The following is an 18,317-nucleotide window of genomic DNA, read 5'->3' on the forward strand; positions in this document are numbered from 1 at the left end:
CCAAAATAATTTAAAAAATAAAGTTTGTGCGAATTAATAAACGAGTTAAATATTCCTAAACCTGTTAATGCGATTCCAAACTGCACTGAGTATCTTTATGTCGGCTAGTTCGGACTACAACGGCGCCCTGTGTCCCCCATTACTGTCGACTCATCTTGATATCTGCTTTGTTTGGCAATATTCATAAAATGGTTGCCAAGCAACTCATATAAACTGTCTTTAAACTCTCAGGTTTAAAACCTTTTTAATAGTGGTTCCTTTACAAGCTCGTAAAAAACTTCAGTTTATAAAAATTCAAACAGAATGTGTAACCAATTTTATACACATTGCAAAAATATTGCAAAACCAATATGCAACAGATGCAGTTGCTGAAAAGTGCCGACTGACCGATAGACCGAGCCACCGCCAACAACAACAACAACAGAACCAGTCACAACAATGCAGCATGCTGTCGTTTCTATACGTTTCTAAATGCGAACTACAGCGAACTCGCGGTATAGATTGCCGACTTAACCATACAAAATCCGACATACCTTCCATTAAAGAACTAAACAGTGCAGCATTAGTGGCTGTGTCGGCAGTGCTGTTTTTCTTGATATCGGGTCTAACTTTACATAAAAAGAAACCGGCTTTTTACGTTACGCGAAGACTGAGTACAAATAGGGGAGTATAGTTAGTCACTCAGCTATGGAGCTAAATCATCTTTTTGTTTGATCTAAAAAATATAGGAATTCTCGTATACGACGGGCTCATGGCAATCAAATTCAAATTTTCTAAAAATTGTATTTAACTTTTAGCACATGGGGTAGAAATCATAATAAACACTTCTTTAAGCACCACTTTAACTTTATTCCAAAAATATATTCAATATAAAATTTTTAAAAGACATTTATTATTTAAATTACAAAAAAATATTAAAATGGCTTTACAATGTTTGTTCCTTCATTATGCATTTAAATATGATTAATTTCGTATTTGCATTTGATATTATAAATAATACATATTAATGTATTATTATTAGTTTCTAAATCCTACCAAAACCCAGTAAAATTCCGCCGTTGGGTTGCTTATTTCTTATACATTTGATCATTTTGTTTTACAAGTTTTATGTAATATCTGGAGCTGAAATACAGATCACAGTGAAACCTTTATTATTGGTCCTATCACACTTATTCTAAGAAACGTTAGGCATATAACTATAAATGAAATTACTATACACAATTATAAATCGTTTCGGATCTAAAACAAAGGTTGAAATATTATAAGATACATAGGGATGCATGTACATACAGAAAGCTTTGTAACCCAAAATAAAAACAACAATATATTATAAATTTAAGTTAGCGTGTAGTTTTAAGCTTCCAGCGCAGGAAGAGATATGCTGAAACCCGCAGCACTACAAAAATTGCAACAAGCGCTGCGATATCAAGTGTGAAATTCGCGTTGACCATGTCCAGTTCCTCCAATGTAGTTGTGGGCGACTTGAAATGACAGTATGTTTGGAAGCATTTCAATTTCTCACGGCCGTAGCCATAGGTGGCCAGTGCGGTACCCTCGAAACCGTAGCGGATGTATGATAGATACGTGATCCAGCGTAAGTAAACTGGAATCGCGTCGAAGGATACGAAGAATCCAGAGAAGAGCAGGAATGGTACCGACATAACAGGGGCGAGGAAAACACCGTTTTGAACGTTCATAGCAGCACCGACGACCAGGCCAACAGATTGAGCCACGAAAGAAATCAAAAGGCAAGCCGATAAGAACATAGTGAAACGGAAAAGCTCCCATGGCTGTGACGTATAGAAGTATACTATAGATACGTAGATGACACAGAAAATGGCCTGAAATTAATATGGATAAGATAAAGCTAATAGCAACATGAATCATTAAATCAATTTTAAATGCTCGCACCTGGAATGGTAGATCCGCAACTGATATAGCCAAATAGTAAGACTTTAGGGAATACCAGCGATTAAAGTTCTCCTTTAGCAGCACCGGCATTTCAAGAGGGACTGTTGATATGAAACATTGCGATTTGTATTTTGTGTTGGCCATACATAGAGATTATAGACTTACATGACAAGATGGTTATGGTCATAGATGTGTACATCAAGAACAGCATATTGAAGAACAGAAAGCCCAAATTGCTGAGCACCTTAGCGCCATCATTACCTATGTCGTAGTAAAGAGCTCCGATGAGGAAGCCAACAAGGAGATGGGCGAACAAACGCAAGTACATCAAAGTCTACGAGAACAAAAAATATATCATATAGTATTTGTTACTGGCTGATTTAAGTTTTCAAGCTTACCCAATCGCGGTAACTGAAGAGAAGAGTTCTCTTAAGTACGACCCAAAACTGATGAAACTGTGAGGTTGGGTAGCGTTCCGGCGACATAATTTCTTCAGAGAGCAGAGCGGTCGTACAATTGTCTGTCTTTTCTACATCAATCATGGCGTCGCCTTTCTCGTTGGTGGACACCACGGCTTGTGATCCCAAATTGTTCGTCTCCTTTACAATATCGTTAACCATGCCATTTAGCAAGCCGTTGTTCAAAGTCAGGTTCTCCTCGTATTTGCTACCATTGACGGTAGACACATCGTTTTTGTCCAAAATCGCTTTCAAATTTTGGACTTTCACCAGATCGTTGCGTGCCTTGAGTGTGGCATAGTCAGCTGCAGAGCGAATGTCCCGCTTGCCATTGTCGATGGCATCGACTAGCTTGCGTGTGTGATCGCCATGCTCTCCGCACGAGACCTCGATCACATAGCTAGCTGGGTTGTGATAGCTCGGGCATTCCAAGTTCAGAGTCGATAGAAAGGGTACTAGCTGCTTAGTGCTGCCTTGATACACGCACTGTCCATCGGCCAGGGTGTAGAGCTGATCAAACATCTCGAAGAGTCGGGCGGATGGCTGATGGATAGTACAGATGACAGTACGTCCACCGGCAGCCAACATTTTCAACAGATGTATACATTGAAAGCATGTCGAGCTATCCAATCCCGAAGTGGGCTCATCAAAAAACATGATTGGCGGATTGCTCACCAGCTCAAGTGCGATCGATAAACGTTTTTTCTGTCCTCCCGACAAGTTGCGCGTCATCGTATTGCGATGTTCACTCAAGCTCAGAGTCAAAAGAATGTCATCAATCTGTAAAAAACAAAGATTTTTATTTATAGTAATTTTCGATTGCAGTATTAAAAAAGAATGGTTTGAGGTAATGACATATAGCTATGACTTATGCTGCACAAATTATTTAAAAGTGATGAGTTAACTTATCCACTTTTATGCTCAGACAGGTAGATCTTATGTTATGATCATACTCCTGTATACATTATCTGCGTTGTAAGGTATAACAACTTTTTGTATTCGGTCGATATAACAAAAAACGTAAGCAAAGTTAAAAATAGACAATACAACGATTGGTAAGCTCTATCCAATGGACCATGTCCAATTTCTTGTTGAAAGTAAACAATTTATAGATTGACATCCGCCTAGTCAAGTGACTTAAGCTAAGTTATTACCATTGAATTCTTTTCCAGTTTTGTGAACTTTTTGCTCAGCTTCAAATTTGTTGCCACTGTCATCGCTTCCTGAACAGTTAAGTTGCCGTGAAGTTGATTATCCTGCATTATGTAGGCAGACAGTTTACGGAATGTGCTCAAATTGCGCTCTGAGCCATTCATGGTAACGCTGCCCTCGATATTTGTTGTTCTAGAAAAAAAGATTGTATCATCATTATATTAAATTGAGTATACACATACATATATATAATATAGTGGGTATATATTTAAATATATACATTTATTATATTCATAATATATAGAATTTGTTTTCAAGCTATTATGCACATGTTTATTCTACTAGATTATAATCGCACGTTCCGAGAAAGTGAGTGTTAGGCATACACTCATGTACATATGTATGCGCACACCCATATACATATGTAATTATATGTGCAAGGTTGCTCCAAAGTTCAGTTAAGTTGTCGAATTTATATAAGCATTTCGATCAACAACCACATTTTGATATGGGTGTATGTGCCTTTAAAATTATAATATAACAATTTGTCGATTACATGCCGGAAGCTTAGTTTATCACAAACGAGCACGCCGGCTTTATCGTGTCATAGCTACGAGTATTATTCAAGAAATTTATAGTACTCATAAAATAAGCTTCAACTACATATGAACATTACAGAATTTTATCTATAGCAAAACAATTGGTGAAAAATGTCGAGCTATAAATTAATATGAGGTAGAAACTTAACTATTGTATTTTGTTATTATAGTAGGCGTAAGAACAGTGCATTACCACAATGGGATTCAGGGTATTGCCTAGTCGAATACTCCAACAGTTGTTTTACAAAAATGTGATGCATAATATGCCGATAAGAAGACTATAAAGTAGCACACTCACTTGTAGCCCGACAAAATGTTCAGTAATGTGCTCTTGCCAGCACCTGATGGACCCATGATGGCTGTGAGCTCTCCTGACCGCAAGCGCCCGCTGACACCCTTCAAAATGGTTTTGGCAGCTAGAAAGATAGTTGTTTTCAAGGATTAAATGCATGTGACTGAGTTAATATTACTTAGTACTTGTTTGCAGTACCCGATAGAATAACAGTTTAATTCAGTTGTCCCTTACTATATATGGATGTGCATATATTATATATAAAATATTGCTCAGTACACTCAGCAGCTAGAGAAGTCTCAAATTATTGAAATAAATAAATTTTTGAAACTTCAATAAACAACAATTGTACGGTCATTGGCCTTTGTCTATTTTTATGCCCTCCATAAGTGAGACGTATATATAAATGCCGATGACAACGTGCTTGTCTATATGTAGTTTTAAATGAAGGTGATTGATATACATACATATATTGAAAGATAGACATTACATTGAACTTAAGGCGAATAGTCATACGAATTGAAAATCAAGCTGCAAGTCTAAGATTGATTTTTGCAATAGATAACTTTTAATGACCATAACTAGCGAAAGGCTACAAGACAAAAGCAGACGTGTGCGACCTTACAAAGCATATTACTTTTAAGAACGACGAACTGACTCACTATAACAACAAAACGGAAAAGCGTCGTTCTCTTAAAAATGTTACCAAACTTGATTTTGGCTATAATATGTGAACATCTTTAGGTACTTGAAAAACCGCACTAACATGATTTATTTGATTAGAGTTCAATAATTTGCAGATCGGTATATATATCTAACACTGAAATCGTAGTTTTTTGAATTTATAAGTTTGATTAGGGTTGTAGTTTAATTCATAGATAAATATTGGGGTTTGGGTTTCTATTATTATATTTAGTTCCCTAGTAATAGCTAAACAATTATATTATTTCATTTCACAAGCATTACAAACTAAAGTAACAAAAGAGTTTTTATAACTGCACTTAACTACCATGACCTGTACCTTTCTGTCATAATGCACATTACTTTTGCAGGTTACTTCATGTTGTTCAATGTTTGGCAATGTGATTCAACGCGGCAGTCACCAGTGAACCTTGACAGTAAGTGTTTAGAAGACCACATAGCGACAACGATTACGCAATGTTTTTGCATTTGACTACCCAAAATTACAGGTGAAAATGCCAACCATATCTTCTCAAAAAAAAAAAAAAAAAAGAAAAAAAAAAAAAACCGGTACTATATATATATGTACATACTGACAAAGATACGCTTGACAAATTAATGCCAAGCATTAAGGTTATTTAATTAATAAATAATTCGGACTGAAATGTTTCGGATAGCAGGCCGGCAGCCTGCCTTTATTTACGCACTATATAAGAAATTTTACCGTTTAATGCAATATTGTATACAAATGTTAGAATTCAATTGCTCTTAAAGAATTTTCAGAAAATAATTTGTGTATGTTCAAAAGCTTATAATTTGTATGCGGCTCCTTATCTGTGTCTTGTTCGGAATTTTATTGTATTGTTTTGAATTTGGGAAGAATTTTGTATATATATTTAACATATCGCTAAGATGAATGAATACTTGCAAAGCGTGTATACACGTATGCACATACATGTATATTTCTGAGGCCTGTTCGTGCGTTAAGAATCAAAAAATAGCAGTAATCGCTGCTCTATGTCCGAGTGCAACCTTCAGAGAGTTGATTTTCCGACCTTTATAATAAAAGCTGTTAAGTTCAAAAGTACGAACTGCTAAAACAAGTATTTTTTTAAAGCATTTGTTGAGCTGTAATTAAGTGGGACAGTTGAATGTTTGCAAGTGAAATGCTGATTTACTAACTGGGTGTCAAGCTGAAACTTGAGAAGGCCACAGGCCATGGACATGGCTACGCAGTCGTCATTGCCTCATTCAATCAATTGAATTATCAACCTTAAAGTAGAACACGTTGGGCAATGAATCATAGGAGAAATGGCTTTCCATTGGCAAATTCCAAACGAGTAAAATAATAATGAGTTATTCCAGTGCATATGGCACAGTTGATTTACGATTACCTGAAAACAAAAGCAGCTGCACCCAATACCCTGTATGTTTCGTATACGAACATGGAAGTGTTGATAAAAATATTTCTGAGTTCGTAACCCATTGCGCTGATTGATAATATATATTTACGCTGTAAGAGATATCACTATATCACTAGGGTCTAAATAATGGGTTTGACGTAAATAAAACCATTTTAGTCAGCCCTTCATGCATGTGAATTTATTTACAGAAACACTAGTCATTAAGAACAGGCGTATGCCCCATGCTTCTCTTCTTCCACCCTTTGCTAGAGCTTGGGTATACATGTTGCTCTGCCCATATGTATTCATGTATATATATATATATATATATATATATATATATATATATATATATATATATATATATATATATATATATATATATATATATATATATATGTATATACAAAATCAGACATACACTTCTATAAAAACATTTACATATGTATGTATGTATCAAAAAAGGCACACAGGGAGGCATGCTTAGCATTGGTAGCTACGTGTTGAGCAATTTTGTGGGCTTGTATTTGTGGCTTACAATGGGCCAACGGGTACTTTATCTTAGGCAGCTATAATTACACCCATCTATACAATTAACTAAGTCCAAAGTTCCACTAAACTTTGACCAGCAGAAAGCGATGTGGCAACGCTGCCGGACAACTGCTGATATATGTAGACGAGAACAAAGAAACCAGAAAGAAGCACAAAGCAAAGCAAAAGCAAAACTGGATTGAAGTGCTGATAGAGAGAGAGACAGAGAGCACACACAACGCATAATAAAATCAAAAGCGAGCTGTAGACATCGAATTAACGTGGATTGCAATTCTAGAGAGCAACAGAGGCGAATAAGCGGAAATAGTGCAGCACGAGTGCTGCCGCCTTGCTTATTATACTCTTTTGTCTAGTGAATGTGAATCTCCCTGCTCAATGTTCACTGCTTGAACTTCAATGGACAATATTGTGAAGGGATTGGGATTGGAGTACTTACTGCTTCGGCTGCCCTCCTTGACACGATAAGTCAAATTATGGAATGCCAAATCCACAGCTGGTCGCTTGGGTAAATGTTGCAGAGTCTTTGGCTGAGCGGGCACAATTTGGGCTTTCGGCTGTCCAGTGCCTCCATTTCCGCTGACGCCCAATCTGTTATCATTCAATAGATTTTTATTTTCGTTCGAAACCATTTTGACAATGGGTTGTTAACCAAGAACAGTGTATTATATGTTTATTTGAATTTGTATTCAAGCTGCAGTTTGCAGTCGTATGCTGCACTTCAATCCGTCAAACCGCAATTATATTATAGTATATTACAAAATTTCAATGTGTTTAGCCTTTGGTAAAGTGCTTTTTGTTTATATTCTTGAACCACTATTGCAAAGGGCGTTATTAGCGGCCCCTTCAGCTCTTTTGCGTTTCAACCACCGTCAACATGGAAAAATTTTCCACCCGTTTGTCGAAAACCGACTATTCCTCTTCTCGGGCTTCTAGTACTTAACGCGCTCGCGCCGCGATCGCAACTGACTGCCTAGCAGTCGCAGTGGCAGTCGCAAGGTGATGGACGGAACAAAGCCAAAACACGAGAGACCGAACACTGAGCAACCACCACCGCCACTCGCAGCCGCGACTCGTACGGTCGGGCAGCTCCACTGCTTACGCCAATGCTTCAGATGGGGGCGGGAACGCGACGGCAATAGTCAGCCAGTGTTCTACTCTCAGTTCGATGAGAGCCGAGGCATACAGCTTGTGGAAGATTCTCAGCGCTGAATTGATCGGTTCTCAGTGTATTTTTGTATTCATGGTTTTATTTTCTCGCCATAAAATAAAACTTTCGTGTAAGTATACATGTAGTGGTACATACTTATATATATACATGTATACATACATATGTATATATGTATGTTTACAAATACAGGTTGATGGACAGCTTGGAGTGCTTTACCTGAATGGCAGGTTTACATCTGTTAACAATCATCATCTTAAAGAATCGCGTATTTGCTTCACAGAGATTTGTACGGAAATGTCAGAATTTAGCTTATAGGAACGTATGATTGTATCTATTATAGATGTGCTCACTATAATTATTTTGACATTTCATGCTGTAGTGCACTGACTAAAGTTCAAATGTAATTCTGAGATACTTATGTTCAATTGATAAAAAGCTAAACTTTTATATAATAAGTCAAATTGTAGGATTCGCCAGTTTATTAGCTATCCCTCTCCCATTTTCCTTCTCTCTCACGCTCGCTCTCTCTGTATGAATTTTCTGTGGCGTTTAGTTAATTGTAGATTATTCATGTCGCTTATCAATGAAACCTATCAAAATTTATTACACGTTTCGAATGTATGTATACAAAATGTCTATACTTAGGCACATAGCATGATAATATATATATATATATATATGTATACATATATGTGGTGTGTGGTTTGAGCACCGATAACATTGAATTGTGTAGAAACACATTGTTTTTAAACCCTGTATTTTTCGCTCATACATTCACGATTCGCTCATGTTTCCTGTATTTGTTGCTTATCTTCAATGAACAAAGTCCGTTAACGAAATTTGTCTTACTTGTTAGTCATTATTTATTACGATGATAAAATGTTTGCTCGTGCTATGTATGTGGCTTGAAAATGGGAGTATGTATAACGGAAAAATTCTTTTTAGGCAAATGAAGGCAGCTATTAGATTCGAGTTACTTAAAAAAAGTACATTTTCCAAGATTATAATATAAATACATTACTAGACTTGACATGAGATATAGAAGTGTATTAGGATATTGACTTTTTTGACTTCGAGCTGATCGTTATCTAATCTTGGATACACTAAAGACAGTCGGTAACTCCTGTTCATATCGCTAACGCCTTTTTTGTGGACTTTGCATTTTCTTTATCATCTATGCGACGGTTACTAACGAATTGTATATACTTATGTGTCCAGCTTTGATAATTGGATACTGTAGATAAGGAAAATACTCGCTATTTATGGGATCATTATATGACGGTTATTTGATAACAGCTGTTAGCTGTGTTAACTATAAAATAGCCGCCAGTTGCTACCAAGTCAGGTGTTTATTTAATTATATTTCAGACCCATTATATATATTATATATATATTGTTATATAAACTATATTGTTTTATGCATTATGTCTATAACATAGATATAAAGACCTTGCTTGACCTTTTTAATTTAATAGTCTACTAAAATAAATAAAAAATATATATAATTTATAGTCGTTCTTATTAAGTATGATAGACAGACCGCACAAATCCAATATACTCCTTTTCGATTCATGTGAGTTCATTTGAATCCCAAAGCGATTATTGCAACAAGTTAAACCGGTTGTAGGTTTTCGAATTTCCATGTTTACAATTTTCCAAGCTTAAAGTTTTATACGCGACTTACTATTTTAATTTATATATGTACGTTGTTCGCACAGAGTTGATTAAAAAGAATTAAGTGTTTTTTTTTTTTTTTTTTGTCAGTTATGCAAAGCAACTAGTGTTTCATGACCTAACTTGCGTTGTTTCCCATTGACATTGCGGTCATTTCCCAACACGACTTTGTATTATATTTAAGCTATAAAAAGACTGGTTCAATTAACCAGTATTTTTGCAATGTTTTACTTAATTGGGACTTTTCTTGCATTTACTCAAGCGTTTTCCAAGATAAGTGTATTATTACTCACAGGTTATTATTTTCCAAAAACTGCTCCCAACTATAGTTATCCATAGCTATATCGATGGCGATTTTATTTCCTTTTTCTGTTGGACGTTGTGAAACGGTTCAAGGTGCATGACCAAAAGAAATGAAGCTAAGACCCTCTCGCGGTAGCCTTGAAGCAACAAGTGGCAATATCCACTAAAATGCCAATCTGAACTCAGAGTATGTGCATGTGTGCATCTTTTTTAATGCTGCCATGTACAAAAAGACGCAATTGTTATACAAATACATGCACTGCTAAACAGCCCTATCGTATTTAGTTGGCTGCTTGCGAAAGAAAATCTCAAACCGGCAGCCACTGGAAACGATGCCACACAACTGGAAACGCATTGTGCGAGCCAACTACAAACTGTGCAGCAATTGCAAACACTCACACTCTCTTGCACAGTATGGTGGAAAACCTAACTAATACATACACACAGAAAAGCGCCAGATGTATGTGTGTGTGTAATAGCAATTGAAAGCTTGGCCAAAATTACGTCAGTTAGACGATGTAACGAATATACCAAAACTAAAATATGCTCTCGCCAGCATACATATCTATGCAAGTATGTATATACGTAGAAACATATTCATGTGTATGAAATAGCCTCATATATATTTTTCCAGTTTCGGCTTTTGTTATAGTTCAATTCACCTCAGCGAGCAAACTTCAAGGTTTTTTTTTTATTGAAAACTATCACAAAATGAATAAAACTGATTAAAATTATGGTACCTCGGAATAAACATTAACTTAAATATATTGTATTTTAATGCACGAGTTCAAAATTAATAATAATAATAAATAAAATGTTGGCCCAAGTGTAGCCTATCTTTAGGCTTTTATAAAATCTTTTAAAGAAAATTTTGACAGCAGATCGCACAGAAAATGTTAGTACATTGTTAATATTATAAAGTAAAAAAAAAAAAAAAAAAAAAAAATATATATATATATATATATATATATATATATATATATATATATATATATATATATATATATATATATATATATATATATATATATTGTTTTTCCTTTTTTTTTTTTTTTTTTTTACTAAAATGCTTTAATCAAATTCCGAAAGTCAGGTCGTCAACTTAACGAGTGTTGACTTTGGTTCCCACTGTAAATATCATCGTGCATAGCTCAAAATTGTACATCACAAAAAGCTTGCAAAATAGAATAGAAACAGAACAGATGTTTTTCCTTTTTTTTTTTTTTTTTTTTTACTAAAATGCTTTAATCAAATTCCGAAAGTCAGGTCGTCAACTTAACGAGTGTTGACTATGGTTCCCACTGTAAATAAAAAGCTATCATCGTGCATAGCTCAAAATTGTACATCACAAAAAGCTTGCAAAATAGAATAGAAACAGAACAGATGCCGGCTTTTAAATGGGTATACATACATACATACATATATTGTGTATATATGTGTTGATTCGTATACGTGCAGATGTATGTATGAACTTAAAATGTTTTATGTTAGCATACCACTAATTTTGTGTGTCAGAGGAAAAAAACAGAAAGTGGACTTTGTACTAGTCGCACTCTCTCCAATTGTCAGTCCCTCTCTCTTCTTTTCTGTCTCTTCACTGTCCCTATCGGGAACAGCGCATGTGCCAAAGCACATATCAGCAGGCAAATGCTGCCCTGTTGCAGTTGTATGGCCCGCGGCAATGTTTACAGCTTGGTAGAGGTCAAACCACAGATAGCGCGGAATTGCACTGATAAAAATGCGAAATGCGTTTACTGCATGGTTGGCGAAGAGCGAGAGCCTGCGCAATGTGAATGCTAAGTACATATGTATGAATGTAGGCATGTATGTATATTTGCATATTTGCGCTCTCTTGTTTACATTTTTGGTATTCCAGACTTGTTTCTACAGTACCCGCACAATAAATAATAAGAAGCAATAATAATATTAAGAAGGAACTAGAAATAGAAATTGGAAATGTGCGATATTTATCTAAATTTATCTAAACCTATATTTATATGTATATATTAGAACTATACTAATGCCAATATTCATATGACATTGCTCAACAATGGCAACAAACAACAACAAAGTGTACGATATTATCGTATTCGTCCAAGAAACAGTAATCTGGGTAGCCTTCATGGTTTGTTTGTTTGTCACTCACTTGCTCTCAGAGGCAACGACTGCAGCTGTATATGTGGGCGCCCACTTGTGTGGCTCTCTCTCTTCTTCTCTTTGATTCTCTCTGCTCTGTCGTGTGTGTAAATGGATTGAATATGTTTTGAGCACGCTCTCGTTGGTATCACTGTAGGACGCGTCGCCACAGCCGATGCCTCTGCTGCTGCTGCTGCCTTCGTCTCTCCATCGGCTGAAAGTGCGATAAAGAAAAATCGAGACTGGCGAGCCAAACGAGAAAAGTGAATGTTGTGTCGCGAATTGCGTTCACAAACCTTCCCAACTTCGCATAGGTTGGGCGTCCCAAACAGTCGCTCCGTAACTGATAAAAAAGCGCACTAAATACACGAGCTTTACCACCAAGAGAACAAAAATAAAAAATTAAAAAATTAAAAAAAAAAGATAAAATTGTATATAAACACATACACAAATATAACTGTACAGCGCAATCAGTGGAAAAGTAAGTTTAGCGAAACCAAATGCAGTAAATGCAGTGTAATACGTGTGCATTTAAATGTATACACATACATACGCATATGTGCATAAGTATTGTGTAAGTGTATTGTATGAGCAAAAAATGTGAATATTAAAACTATTTGCAAGAGTGCAGAAATCAAAAGTAAATTGTAACATTGAAATGACATCTCTTGCGCAAGTACTTCAAATCCATTATCCTTGAACTTTACGTATACACACATTATATATACATGCACAGAGTGCCGTGTACCTTATCCTTGTAGACTACTTCAATCAAGCCTAAACGTATCCTTTTCCTCACTTATATACAGGCATCACTATGGCATTCCGTGTGGCTGGACTCTTTCTGAAAAGGGAGCTGGCAGCTCCTGCGGCACAGCAGCTGCGCCTGATGCGCACTTCCAGGGTAGCCAACGCTCAGTTCCTGGTCAACTCGCCCAATACAGTTCTAGATAAGAGCATCCTGTTGCGGTACCGTAATCTTGAGACTCCTGCTAATCGTGTTCAGGCCACATACCTCTGGATCGATGGTACTGGAGAGCACATCCGTCTTAAGGATCGTGTCCTGGACAAAGTGCCCACCTCAGTAGATGATCTGCCCGATTGGCAGTACGACGGCAGCTCCACGTATCAAGCGCATGGCGAGAATTCGGACACAACTCTGAAGCCCAGAGCCGTCTACCGCGACCCCTTCAAGCCAGGAAAGAATGATATTATTGTCATGTGCGACACATACAATGCCGATGGCAAGCCAACTCCCTCCAATAAGCGCGCCGCATTCCAGGATGCCGTTAACAAAATTACAGAACAGGAGCCATGGTTTGGCATAGAGCAGGAATACACATTGCTCGATGTCGATGGTCGTCCCTTTGGTTGGCCCGACAACGGTTTTCCAGCTCCACAAGGACCCTACTACTGTGGTGTGGGTGCCGATAGAGTATATGCCCGCGATCTCGTCGAAGCGCACGCTATTGCCTGCCTATACGCTGGTATTGACTTTGCAGGCACCAATGCAGAGGTGATGCCCGCACAGTGGGAATACCAGGTAGGTCCCAGCAATGGGTTGAAGGCCAGTGATGATCTCTGGGTGTCGCGCTACATTCTGCAGCGTATAGCTGAGGAGTACGGTGTAGTCGTTACATTCGATCCCAAGCCCATGGAGGGCCAGTGGAACGGAGCGGGTGCCCACACTAATTTCTCGACAAAAGCGATGCGTGCCGATGGAGGCATGAAAGCCATTGAGGAGGCCATCGAAAAGCTAAGCAAGCATCATGAGCGCCACATCAAGGCCTACGACCCCAAAGAGGGCAAGGACAACGAACGTCGGCTGGTCGGACGACTGGAGACCTCAAGCATCGACAAATTCTCATGGGGCGTGGCTAATCGTGCCGTCAGTGTTCGAGTTCCAAGAGGCGTGGCTACAGCCGGAAAAGGTTACCTTGAGGATCGTCGTCCCAGCTCCAACTGTGACCCGTATGCCGTATGCGGCGCGATAGTGCGTACGTGTCTACTGAATGAATAGAGCAGCAGACAAAATTCGTCTGCTCTGCTATTTGTGGGCGTTCAAGATTCAATGATGTATATACGAACATAGTTGAAGCAGCAGCAGGTGGACGTTCCATCTGTACAGTTTGCCTATATTTTGACTTTGATTAAGATGAAGAACTATTTTTTGCTTGCGTGTGTAAAAAGACAACAGGTTGAAGAACAGAAATAGGAGGTTAGCATTTAAGTAAACGAAGTAAGTGATGATGGAAATTGAATACAACGGAACCTAAAAACTGAAACTGAAATTCAAATGAAATGTTATTCTGCCATAGTTATTTTTAGAAATTATATATAAATAAAAATTGCTTTGTTTATTTTTTATAATTTATGAAATCTTGTATTTTAATTTGACTGCTGCAATTATCTTGATACATAATATACAAATTGTATTTGATTATATTTTCATTTCATTTCATTCAAACAATATTTACTAAAAAGTTTGGAAACTGTGCTTGTTATCGCATTTAAAAAAGGAAAAAATATTCGTAACGTTTATGATTGATTGTGTGGAATGGGTAATTGGAATTTTTTATATATGTGTTTAGAAAATTCTTACTAATCGCTGTTGAGGCGTCGTTGAAATTAGATTTATGTATTTGCACAGGCGTACAAGTAAATACTCTCTCAGATGTTGTAGTCTACAATTTGTTAAGTAATCAAATTTATTATAATATTAATCGTTGACAATTGTTGAATTTCTATATGAAACCAAAACATATTCATCTAAAATATCAATTGTAATACCAACATATTAATTACCACGATTAAAAACTAGATTGTTTCAAAGAATCTACAGTGTTTTACTGTGTGACTATGTTTCACATTTTGTTGGCGACTCTTAGAAAAGAGAATAGAGGAAATAATAATAGAGAACATATGTATGAGACTTTGCCCAAAGAGCCGCATACACATTCAAATTTAAATGCTGTTCCATAAGCGAACGGAAATTTTGTTTCAGTGGAAATTTCCCAAAAGCAAAAGTTCTCCTTATATGTATTTCTGTACAAAGAGATTTACTTGGCACACACGTAAATTTCATATAAAATATATGTCAAGATATATGTAACGCCTTAATGAAAAGTATAACATTTTACTTTTTGAAAAAAAAAAAAATACACACGTAAATTTCATATAAAATATATGTCAAGATATATGTAACGCCTTAACGAAAAGTATAACATTTTACTTTTTGATTACATGTGCTTAATGCTTTTCAGTAAAATATTGATTTATTGATTAATGGTCGTACAATACAAGTGGTGGCAGCAGTCCGACTTTAATTGCGAATAAAAGGGTATTCGCTCATATAGATAACCACTGGCAAACAAGTGTGCAAACAGGCATACGGCTGAACGATGCACTTCACCTTGAGCTGACGACATTTGTGACACTTGCATCGGCGTTTTATGCGTTAGCACTCACTATTGCTGTTGTTTTTGTGGTTGTTATTGCTTTTGCTGTGGTTGCATTATTCCACAAATGGGTTGGCCTGCCGTTCTCAAAGCTTTACTGCACAAATATTTATACACATGTTGTTTGTGATTGGACAGTTCTACTATACTCTGAATCCATTTAAAAAACAAGAATTCAGGGTATAATGCTTTTACCACTACAAATGCAGCAGGCATCAGAGAAGCAGGTCGATCTGGTTTTAAATATGTTACACAAAAAACTTAAGTTTCAATATTAAAACATACCAAATTCATCAATATGTATTTTCCAGAATACAAATTATTTGCCAATATAGCTACAATATTTGAAGTAGGATTAGGGTATATCCTGGTCGGTCATTCCTGCCAACTAAAGGGCTATTTGTTTTTTATAGCAAACTTGCCTTTATATAAGTATATGTATTATATAGGCAGCGATCTGTGAGCTTGTGTTAGTGGAATGGGGTCACTAGCCAGCAGCCGATAAAGTAATTTATTATTGTAATAAAGGAATGCCCGAGCGATAATATTGCTATACGGAAATTGAGCTGTACTGATTTATGATTGAGTTGTTACTGCTTCATTGTTCTTGTTATATTTCTACAAAATAGGTATATGTATATATTATTATTATTACTATTTTATTTCCGAAACTTATTACTTGCTTAGCAGTGCATTTGTGGTATATGAAATAATTACGTTAGGCAACAAAAACCTGTCGGACTTAAAAAGTCCATAAACAACCGTTTGTCAATTCCTAATTATGAACGCAATTCGTTTGAGTTCCGCACCGATTGCTATTTAAATGAATGAAGTGTATTTTTATACTGAAAACTAGTTTCAGCATATGTATACATGTTTGTTGACATCTTACAATGCAGGTCTTTCGAGATTTGAACTGATCTGAAGCTGGTCCCATTAAGTTTTCTCTAGAAGATTTGCATACAAATCAAGCAAGTTAAAGTTATGTATGCTCACAACTAATACAATCCACAGCCTATACAATTCAGCTCATACTGCAACGTGTCCCATCGATTTTAACTGATAGCAAAAACAAATAACTTAATATAAAAGTCTTGTCTGTATTTAGTAAAGGCGTTCGATTGAAATATCAACAAAACAGAAACAAATAAAAGGAATTAATTGATCAGTAAGTCAAGTTTATACGATTTCCATTGGTCAGCTAGCAACAGCGCTATAAATTCCATTAAACTCTCGCTTATTTTGATAGTATAAATTTTATTGATTGATTAAGAGATTTAAAAATGAATAAAACAGCTTTGCTGTCGGCAGTATGGCTTCTCTCTAACTTCAACAACGTCAATTCCTCTACGACACAATTCTTAGACAGTGTGCGAATAAAGTGCGAAGCTGATTGATATGCCAAATCAAATCGAACGATTTGTTCTGTGTGGATAGCGTGATCTATAGAAACGTTTGGCTAAGCTTTGGTCAATAGATAACGGACGTTATCAGGTCGCCATAAATCATTTTATAATTTCGTGTGCCATTTGAAAAAACGAATACATTTCTTACATTTTTTATCTAGTCCACAAAGAAAATGAAATAAAATTAAATTATATATATTTATATACATATACTCTATACATATATGCACTTGTGTTACGACATGGCGCACGGCCAGACTGCGTGATAGATATGATACGTATTTGTGCTTGACCAAATGGAAATCGGATAATATGAGTCACAATTGAAAAGAAAAGCTCTTCTAGCTTTCTACGTGTTCCCACAAAGCGTTATCATAATTCACTTATTAGACGAATGGTATTCAAGAGTGTGAAATTAAAATGTTATAGACGAGTTGGAAGCCAAGGCTACTCATGTTTATGTTGTTCTCTTTGCGGGTGGCTCATTTTTTATTGTGTCAATTAGTTTTATCGCCAGTCAAATCAGCTGATAATTACGACTGCTGCTCTATACCAAAAATATGATTATTAGTAGTTGTTCACTGTCAAGTAGCACTCCAAATATAATCTAAAACGAAGCGAGATATTGAAATATAAATTTTACAGCTGTATTGTAAATCTATATCATGTTATATGTTAAACGAGTATACTAACTGAGCTAAGAACTGATCTCATTAGGAAATACCCTAGACAAAGCTGTCAAGCTATATATTTTTAATCTTTATTTCTGCTGTTAAATTTACTAAAAAAATGGTTTAAAAATAATTATATATACTCGCACAAATGTGGGCAATATAATATTAACGTCAATTTCGACTAAGAAATACCCCGTGTCGTTTTAAATTAATAAGAAATAAATTAAACAGGAATATTAAATGTAAATTAAAAATATTTAAATATACTAGAAATAATTATTTTCAGTTTGTGTCTAAATTTGCTGTATTTTTAAATATAGGGTGTCTTAATTGAAATGCAATGGTCCTTATCGAATGCATGTGTCAATCTTAAGTCACACGAAAGGCAATAAACAATACATTTTCTGAATATGTTTCAAGTAAACAAAAGTAAAATTCATAACAATATTA

General features: G+C 36.1%; 2 protein-coding genes and 1 long non-coding RNA gene across 4 annotated transcripts; 1 reads left to right on the forward strand and 2 right to left on the reverse strand.

Annotated features, from left to right (window-relative positions):
- Window positions 1-870: 870 nt before the first annotated feature.
- LOC108610546 (ATP-binding cassette sub-family G member 1) lies at window positions 871-8,061 on the reverse strand. Its single transcript, XM_018002714.2, has 7 exons — window positions 7,485-8,061; window positions 4,419-4,536; window positions 3,524-3,713; window positions 2,310-3,149; window positions 2,077-2,245; window positions 1,912-2,012; window positions 871-1,841 (listed from the first exon to the last, which is right to left on the reverse strand). Exons 1-7 carry the CDS (start codon window positions 7,675-7,677, stop codon window positions 1,341-1,343), a joined length of 2,112 nt encoding a protein of 703 aa, XP_017858203.1. The 5' UTR covers window positions 7,678-8,061; the 3' UTR covers window positions 871-1,340.
- A 4,459-nt stretch (window positions 8,062-12,520) lies between these two features.
- On the forward strand, window positions 12,521-14,708 carry Gs1 (Glutamine synthetase 1). 2 transcript variants are annotated; one of them, XM_089464710.1, is made up of 2 exons: window positions 12,521-12,903; window positions 13,139-14,708. In XM_089464710.1, exon 2 carries the CDS (start codon window positions 13,147-13,149, stop codon window positions 14,347-14,349), a length of 1,203 nt encoding a protein of 400 aa, XP_089320836.1. In that variant the 5' UTR covers window positions 12,521-12,903; window positions 13,139-13,146; the 3' UTR covers window positions 14,350-14,708. The 2 variants fall into 2 exon arrangements, with proteins under 2 accessions (XP_089320836.1, XP_017859036.1); XM_018003547.2 differs by having other exon boundaries at window positions 12,534-12,810.
- LOC149269557 (uncharacterized) lies at window positions 14,511-17,894 on the reverse strand. Its single transcript, XR_016269255.1, has 2 exons — window positions 16,073-17,894; window positions 14,511-16,020 (listed from the first exon to the last, which is right to left on the reverse strand). It is a non-coding gene; the product is annotated as an uncharacterized LOC149269557 (long non-coding RNA).
- Between the last annotated feature and the right edge of the window lie 423 nt (window positions 17,895-18,317).

The sequence above is a fragment of the Drosophila arizonae genome, chromosome 3 (assembly GCF_054131065.1).
Source record: "Drosophila arizonae isolate 15081-1271.41 chromosome 3, UAZ_ARI_1.0, whole genome shotgun sequence".
NCBI lineage: Eukaryota > Metazoa > Arthropoda > Insecta > Diptera > Drosophilidae > Drosophila > Drosophila arizonae.

What these genes read in the sequence shown, in the direction of transcription:
- LOC108610546 (XM_018002714.2), bottom strand. Translation starts at nt 7,677, where the DNA reads ATGGTTTCGAACGAAAATAAAAATCTATTGAATGATAACAGATTGGGC. An exon ending in TCTTCAGTTACCGCGATTGG is followed by an intron (nt 2,246 to 2,309) that starts GTAAGCTTGAAA and finishes TTGTTCTCGTAG; the next exon opens with ACTTTGATGTACTTGCGTTT. An exon ending in TTGCGGATCTACCATTCCAG is followed by an intron (nt 1,842 to 1,911) that starts GTGCGAGCATTT and finishes TATTAATTTCAG; the next exon opens with GCCATTTTCTGTGTCATCTA.
- Gs1 (XM_089464710.1), top strand. Translation starts at nt 13,147, where the DNA reads ATGGCATTCCGTGTGGCTGGACTCTTTCTGAAAAGGGAGCTGGCAGCT.